Source organism: Varanus komodoensis, unplaced genomic scaffold, assembly GCF_004798865.1.
Source record: "Varanus komodoensis strain SLA01 unplaced genomic scaffold, ASM479886v1 scaffold87, whole genome shotgun sequence".
NCBI lineage: Eukaryota > Metazoa > Chordata > Lepidosauria > Squamata > Varanidae > Varanus > Varanus komodoensis.
In genome coordinates this window covers 1,760,940-1,768,633 of record NW_025336565.1, presented here as the reverse complement: position 1 = coordinate 1,768,633, position 7,694 = coordinate 1,760,940, and the positions used below count along the sequence as shown (strand labels likewise).

Below are 7,694 nucleotides of genomic sequence, written 5' to 3'. Positions count from 1 at the left end.
CCCCCCCCCCCCCCCGCAAGAAAGACACAGACACAGCACTTGGTTCTGGTTGTTTACAGGTTACACAGCCTGCCCCGCTGGCAGGAGGGGCCTCGGCCGCCCGGTGCCCTCCCCAGCCGAGCTGCAGGTTGCGAGGCAGCGGGCGCGGGTGCCCCACCGTGTTGGGCCGGGCCGTGGGGGGGGGGGCAAGCGCGCTCACGCTGCTGCCCAGAAGAGCTGCACCTGCCCCTCCGGCGGTGGGGACGGCCTGTCCCCCCACGGGGCTGGGTCGGCCCCGCTGCTCAAGGCTGCCCTTCCGTCAGGCTGCGCAGCACTTCCAGGGCCGGGGGCTGGCCGGGGGTGGGGAGGAGGGAAAGGCCCCACGGCCCCAGCCAGGCCCCGCCTTTCCCTGCCCCCCTCCCCGGCCCCCCTTCGTGCCCCCGCCCCCTTGGTGGGGTGTGGTCCAGCAACCCCTGCCTCCTGCTGCGAGAGGCCAGCCGGCCGCCAGCCCCCCCAATCCTGCAGCCAGAAAGCTGGGCTTGGTCCAAACACTTTACTTGGAGCAGAAAAAGAAAGTCAGGGGGTGGGCAGCCAGGGGAGGGGGAGAGGGTCAAGGCCATGGCCCCCTAGAAGCGGGGGCAGAGACTAGCTGGGCCCCCCCGCACCCCCCCCCCCCCCCCAAGGCCGAGCAGGCGCCAGGGGCAGTTCCAGACTTTCAAGAAGCTGTCCCACGAGCCCGTGGCCACGGCCATCCCGTCGTCCGTCACGCCCAGGCAGCTGACGCGATTGTCGTGGCCGGCGAGGACCCCTGGGGGAGAAACGGGGGGGTTAGGGGTCACCTCCTGCCCCACGCCGGCCGTCTGTCCCTGGGGGCCAGCGCCTCCCCCACGGCCGCACCGCTAGCTGGAGAGGCTCCGAGGCTGCGGGGCACTGGCTTCCCCCTCCCCCCGCAGAGCCAATCTCCTGGGAACCAGGTACCCCCGAGGGGGGCAGCCAGTGCAGCCGCGGGCCCAGCTTGTCCCGCTGGGGACCGTGGGCCAGCTGCACATATAGCCCTGCCCAGAGTGGGCACAAGGGCCGGGCTGCCTGGGTGCACGGGGGGCCCAGTGCCATCCCGGCCGCCCCGCTGCCGCGGCCCACCAGCCGCAGAGGCCTGGAGGGAAGGGGAACCCGCGGGTGCCGGCGATGCGGAGGGGACGCGGATCCCCAGGGGACGCACAGGGCCGCACGCGAGGGCCCCCAGAGCCATGGGGCGCTGGCGCCGCCCGGACCAGGCCCCCCACCGCGCCCGGACCGGCAGCAGCTGCCCCGGCGGGGGGGCCCGGGGGGGGGCCGGGGGGGGGGGGGCTCACCTGCCCGGTCACCCTTCATGGAGTCCCAGATGTTGCAGTTGAAGTCGTCGTAGCCGGCCAGGAGGAGGCGGCCGCTGCGGGAGAAGGCCACGGAGGTGATGCCGCAGATGATGTTGTCGTGCGAGTACATCAGGAGCTCCTGGTCGGCGCGCAGGTCGAAGAGGCGGCAGGTGGCGTCGTCCGAGCCCGTGGTGAAGGCGTTCCCGTTGGGGAAGAACTGGGGGCGGGAGGGGAGGGGAGGGGAGGGGCGGCGTCAGGGCCAGTGAGGGCAGCCCCCCCGGCCTCTGCCCGCCCCCCGGCAGCGCCTCCCCACGCGCCTGCAGCCTCCCTCCCCAGAGCGCGCGGGGCCGGCCGTGGGCTCCCCGCGGCCGAGCGAGGCGTCCTGCCCTCGAGGGGGGCGGCTCCCCACGGGGGGTCCCGGGGCAGTGAGGGGCTGCCCGCCCGGGCCCGGCACTCACACAGACGGCGTTGATGTCGGACTCGTGCCCCGTGAAGGTCTGCCGGCACATGCTGTCGCGGACGTCCCACAGCTTGATGGAGGCGTCGCATGCCCCCGAGACGAAGGTGCGCATGCCGGGGGCCAGCGAGAGGGACATGACGTCGCCGCTGTGGCCCGCGAAGGTCGTGGCCTGCTGCCCGGTCTCAATGTCCCAGAGGGCGCTGCGGGGGGGGAGCACGGCTGTTGGGGCGGCCTCCTCTCGGGGCCCCGGAGCCAAGGGGAACAGGGGCGCCACCAGCCCCAGGTGCCCCTCCGGGGGGGGGCCCAACCCGGAAGCGGGAGCGACGGGGCCTGCGTCCCGCTGGCTAAGGAGGCGTCTGCACCTCATGGTCTGGGGTGGAGGGGTGCCTGCGGGACGTGGCCCTCCTCGTGGGGAAGTGCTTCCACAGGGGCTAACGCATCCTTCCGCCCACTAGCTTTAACTCTGGGCTGCTCGTCGACTGAGCCGCCGCTCCAGTCCGAGGCTGGGCGCTTGGCTGCCGAGGCGGCCCCTCCGTGGCCTCTGCACATGCTCAAGCACAAGCAGGTGGAGTGGGCCGGGCGGCCCTGGCGTAGCCCCTCTGCATGGGGGCACAGCAGGAAGCCCTCGAGCCACAAGCAGCAGGGCAGCCCTTGCGCCCGAGCCCATGGCAGCAGGCGCTGGCGCGGGGGAGAGGGCAGACCGCCACCCTGGCCGGGAGCCCGTCTCGTGACCGGGCACCACCCGGCCGCGGCCAGCACATGCCCCGTGCTCGCCCGTCCTCCCCGCATGGCTCCGGCGCCGCACACCCTTCCCTGGCCCGCACTGACCAGGTCGTGTCCCCGGAGCTGGTGATGATCTGGTTGTCGTTGAGGAACCGGCAGCAGGAGAGGTACCCTTGAAGGAAGAGGGGGCTCATCAGTGCAGAGCCTGCGGGGCCCCCCCGGGAAGGGCGTGGGGAGGGGGCCCCCCCCCACTCCGTGCGCAGCTGCTCACCCGTGTGGCCCGGCAGCTCCCGGCTGACCCGCACGTTCCCCTCGCGGGTCTTCAGGCTGTAGATGGAGCAGATGTTGTCCAGGCCGCCACAGGCCACGTAGTTCCCGGAGGGGGCGTAGGCACAGGTCATGACCCACGAGGACCGCAGGGGGATGGCGTGGACCTGCGGGGGACGAGAGCGCCCATCAGGGCCGGCCTCCCGCCCCACGGCCGGTGCGGCCCCCCGGCTGCGCCCGCGGACCCACCTTGTTCGTGGTGTAGCTGTCCCAGATGATCAGCTTCCCGTCTTGAGAGGCGCTCACCAGCAGCCTGGGGGCAGAGGCGAGAGGGGTGCTGCAGGGGTCCGGCCGCGGGGCGGGGAGTGGGAGGCGCGGAGGCGTCCGCGCTGCCCAGCCCCCACTGGGGCAGCAGCCCCGCTGCCCCGCTCCACCCCGCCCCCTCACCTGGAGTCTGTCCCCCAGTGCATGGCGTAGATCTTTGCCAGGTGACCCCGCAAGGTGCGCCTCGTCCTCATCTGAATCCGGCCCACTGGGTCGAGGCCGGCCGTGATCTTGGTCGGAGGAGCGGAAGAGGGAGAGGTTAGGGGCCCCGCGGCCTGCGCCACCAGCGGACGGCGGGCCCCCGCAGGGCCCCCTGCGGCCCCAGGCCCCCTCTCACCTGGGTCAGCGTGGAGTCGCCACACGCCTTCCGCGCATCCTGTGGGGACAGGGCGGGCATGAGAGGCTCCCGCGGCTCCCGGCTGCGCAGCCGCCATTCCCCCACGCAGCCGGCCCTGCTCCCGCACCCCCCGCGGCCGAGCCCTCTGCCCCACGCGGGCGCCCCCTCCCCACGCCAGCCGCCACCGCCACGCACCCTGATCTGGTTCCGGAGCTGCTCCGCCTCCTGCCGCAGCTGGTCCAACTCGCTCATGGCGGATCCTGGCGCAGGGGGCTCGGCCCGCAGCCCCTCACTCGCCTGCAATCCTGCTTTGGGGCGGCAAAGGGAACGTCCGTCAGGCTCGCGCCTGCCCCGGGCAAGCAGGCAAGTCGCGAGGCAAGTCCCTCTCCCAGCTTCCCCGTCCGAGGAAGGGCGCGCTTCCGAAGCTGCTCTTCCGCTCAGGCACGGACAGACAGCCCCATCGTCTGGAAGGCTCCTGCACGCTCACCTCGCGGGCGACCCCTACGTGGCGTCCTGCAGGGGGCGCCCGCTCCCCTGCCCCTCGGGAGCCCCAGCACACGCTGCCCCCGTCCAGGAGCCGGCCTGGGCGGCCCCGGCCCATGCCCCCCTCAGCCCAGAGCCCTGGGACTGCCCCCACGAGGGGCAAGAGGGCGACGCGGAGGGGCAGGCCAGCGGGGGCTCCAGGCAGGCAGCAAGCGCAGCAAAGGCCCAGCTCGCCAGGCGCCATCCTAAAAAGAGCTTCCGCCTCCCCTGGCAGACTTTTCCGTGGGAAACAGCAGCACTGGGCAGACTCCCTCTGGAAAACGGTCCAGCCCACGTGGCCGCCTCTCGCCGAGCCCGGGCTCCCCGTTCGGCCTCGCACGGCGCTTCGCCCCCGTTCTCCTTCGCTGCAGGGACCCCCGATCGCTCTCCACGGCTTTTAGCTCCCCCAGTCGCTCAGAGGCGTGCTGACGGCGCTTGCGGCCTGCGCTGCCCCGGGGAGTCCGGACCCGGCAATCGGTCCGTCCGCCAAAGCGAGCAGCCAAGGCCTCTGCCAACGGGGGCGAAAAACGGGGGGGGGGGCCGAGAGCCATGGCGGCCCCCCACACGTCGCTTCCACGAAGGGTTCTGCTGTCCCGGCGTCAAGCGCGGGGAAGCCCAAAGGAGAGGCTGAGGGGAAGGAGCAGGGGCGGCGCAGCGGTGGGCCCGATCCGCAGGCAGGCCGTGCTGGAAATGCCGGGGAGCCAGCCCTGAGGACGCTGCCCAAAAGGGGGCCGCGCCGGGGCCTGACGCAGCAGAGGCCCCCGCCTGTGTCCCGCAAGGGGCGGCGTGAGCGTGGGGACCGGAGCCGCCCCGTTCCCAGAGGAAGCTGTTCTGACCCGGGCGGCGACTCTCGCGTCGCCCAGAAGCGCCTGTCCAAGGAGGCAGGGGATGGAGCCAGCAGCAAGACCCCCGGGCGTGGTGCCCGGGTCGCGTCTCCGTCCCGCGCCTGCAGAGGGACCCCCGGCCAAGCAGGCCGCCCTCCCCCCTCGCCGCGAGGACGGCAGCCCCAGGCCCAGCGCCCCTCCCCTCTCGCAGGTCGTCCAAGCCCACCCTGCCCAAGAGGCCTTGGCTGCTGTAACCCAGCTGCCCCAGTCCCTGCTGCACCACAGCGCCCATCGCCCCCAGGGAGTGGGAAGGGGAGGGTGCATCACCGAAAGATGGGCCTGTTACACCACGCTGCCCCCCACCGCCCTCCCGCAGCCCAGTGTCAGATGTGGGGGTCCCCGAAGCTGGCAGGCCCGGCCACCGATTCCGGGCACTCCGGGAAGCCCCCCGTTCCCAGGCACTTCACACGGATGGCCCCCACGGCCCGCGCACTGGCCACCGGCTGACTCCAGGGGCGAGTCTCCTCCCGAGAGAGAAGGGGCCGGGGAGGGGGCTGCCTGGGCTCATGGCGGCGAGGGGCCCCCGGGCCAGGACGGCCATTTCGCAGGACAAGCCGGGGAGGCATGCGCCCGCCGCCCACCCAGCGCCCGGCCCACTGCAGAGGTGGAGGCGTTGCCATGGCAATCGGACCCTCTCCCGCCTCTCTCCCGTGGTGGCGGTTGCCCTGGCAACGGGATGTGAAAAACCCAAGGCGGGGATGGATTTGGGGTTGAGGGAGGGGAGGGGAGGGCGAGGAGCACGGCTCGGGTGCACAAAGCGTGCGCCCCACTTCCGGGCCGGTCCCAGGGCAGGCGTGGGGGGGGCCGCGCTGCGCAGGGATCGGGGCTCAGGGGCTGCCTCGGAAGCAGGCGTGTCGGCTCACCCAGCCACGCATGCGCCCGGCGCCACCCGGCGCCACACAACACACCACCACGGCCGGACGGCCGTAATCCCTAATCCCATTTGCCTCGTTAGGGAAAGTGCATTAAGGAAGGAGCGCAAATCTTCTCAAGTGCAAACGAGGAGATGATGGCAGGATTTCCCAGCGGTTTGCCTGGGCAGGGAGCTGTATTTTGCACCCGAGCGGAGGAGGAGCAGGGGCTCCGGGCGCTCCTGGGAGGGGAAGCTGCCGGGCAGGAGGCCTGGCCAGCCCCGCTCGGCAGCCGGGACGGGACGCCCGCCCCCCGGGGAGCCCGTGGCAGATGAGACCCCGGGGGCCACGGGTCTCTCTGACGTGCCTGATGGGTCCTCCGGGGGCCGCGGAGCTGGCAGAGCCCTGCCCAGCAGGGCGGCAGCCCTCGGGGGCAAGCCGTGGCCCAGAGGGCGGCCACAGGCGTCCCCTGGCTTCCGGCCCACTGGGCTGCAGACCCACGGAGACCTGGGCCTCCCAAAAGGAGAAAACCCTTCGGCCTCATCACATCTGACTCCGCGCTGCAGCTGCCCCAAGCCCTCCAGATGGGTGGGATCACAACCCCCATCACCCCCAGCCAGCATCTCAGGGCCATCAGCCCCAACTCCGCCCCTTGCCTGTAAACTTGAGTTCTGTGCACGTGTGCAGGTGTGGGAGAAATGCTTTCTAATAACCCGAATGCCAGAGGACTAGCCACAAAACCCATGTTCCACAGTCCGGGGAAGGGCTACCTTGCCCCAAGGACAAGATCTCCAAAGGCGCTGCCTAACCCGGAGTAGCTGCCCCCGTCGTGCCCCACCAGGGCAATCCCCACGCCCGAGGGGGCAGCCCGCAGCCTTCGCCCACCCTCCTCTTCGCGGCCTGCCGCCCGGGGGTCCCACGCAGCCCAAGGTGACCCCTCTGCCTGGTCCAGCATGGACGCCCTCTGCCCATGCGAAATGCCAGCGAAGGCGGCCCCCAGCCGCCCGGAGAGGACCCCCCCCCCAAGGCCTCAGCAGGCAAGCCCCGTGCCTGCCCTCAGGCCTCTCTCTTGCAGCCATGAGGACTAGAAAGCCGCTCGCTCGCTCGCTCCTGTCAGGGAGGCGTCCGGGGCATCCCGCTCCCCAGGCCCTCCCAGGGCGCTCTCCCCCGGGGCTGCCGGGCAGCCTCCCCAAGCCTCCGGTGTGGATGCCTGCTATGTATAGAGCTAACTCCTGAGGGGCGCCCGCCCCTGCGCATCCTCCGTGCCCTTGTGCCACGGCACGAAAAGGGTGGCAGAAACAAGCTGCCGTGGCGCCGGCGAGCAATGCCTGGCTGCGTCCTGAAGGAGTGTCTGGGGCAGGGAAAGGGGGGCGCAGGGGTGCTTTTGGGGCTGCACCCCGTCTCCCGACTCGGTTCAGTAGCTCTGGGGTGGGGAGGGGAGGGGAGGGGACGTGCGTCCGCTGGGGGGGGGCAGCTCGGGGGGGGGCCTCTCGTCCTGATTCCCCCGTGACAAGCAGGCCCAGCCGAACGGGGCCCGGCCACCCACCCGAGCCGCGCTTCGTGCAAAGCAGCCTCCTCCGGCCAGGGGTCTCCCAGATGCGCTGGATGACCACTCCCATAATCCCCAGCCAGCACGCACGGAGCGCTCGCCCAACGCATCGGGGGCACCCAGTCGGGGAAGGCTGGATCACAGCCCGAGGCAAGCCCACGCGCAGGCCCGCTGCCCGCGCGGAAACGGCCGGTCCGTCCCGGACACGGACACGTCCAAGGGCAGGTCCGCCAGTTTTCCCTCCCCAGGCTGGGGGGGCAGCGGGGGAGGGGTCGGCGGCGGCCCGGTCTCCCAGGGGCCCCCGCGGGGCTGGCGGGCGCGGCGGGGCGGGGCCTGGAGAGCCCGGCGCTCAAAGGCAGGGGCCCCACCGGGAACCCCCGAGCCCGCCGGGGGGCCGCCCGTCCCCGCCGGGGGCTGCAGGCCCGGGGGCGCCCCCCGCGCGGGGA

The 7,694-nt window shown here is 72.6% G+C and overlaps 1 protein-coding gene across 1 annotated transcript in view; it reads right to left on the bottom strand.

Annotated features, from left to right (window-relative positions):
* Positions 1–399: 399 nt before the first annotated feature.
* GNB2 (G protein subunit beta 2) overlaps positions 400–7,694 on the bottom strand; it is a 7,638-nt gene continuing 343 nt past the window's right edge. Inside the window, exons 2-10 of the mRNA XM_044417268.1 lie at positions 3,638–3,747; positions 3,443–3,481; positions 3,229–3,335; positions 3,031–3,094; positions 2,786–2,948; positions 2,620–2,686; positions 1,790–1,991; positions 1,332–1,548; positions 400–787 (exon numbers count right to left, since the gene is read on the bottom strand). Coding sequence (XP_044273203.1) covers positions 606–787; positions 1,332–1,548; positions 1,790–1,991; positions 2,620–2,686; positions 2,786–2,948; positions 3,031–3,094; positions 3,229–3,335; positions 3,443–3,481; positions 3,638–3,694 — 1,098 coding nt within the window. The 5' untranslated portion in view covers positions 3,695–3,747 and the 3' untranslated portion in view covers positions 400–605. The remainder of the gene's footprint in view (positions 788–1,331; positions 1,549–1,789; positions 1,992–2,619; positions 2,687–2,785; positions 2,949–3,030; positions 3,095–3,228; positions 3,336–3,442; positions 3,482–3,637; positions 3,748–7,694) is intronic.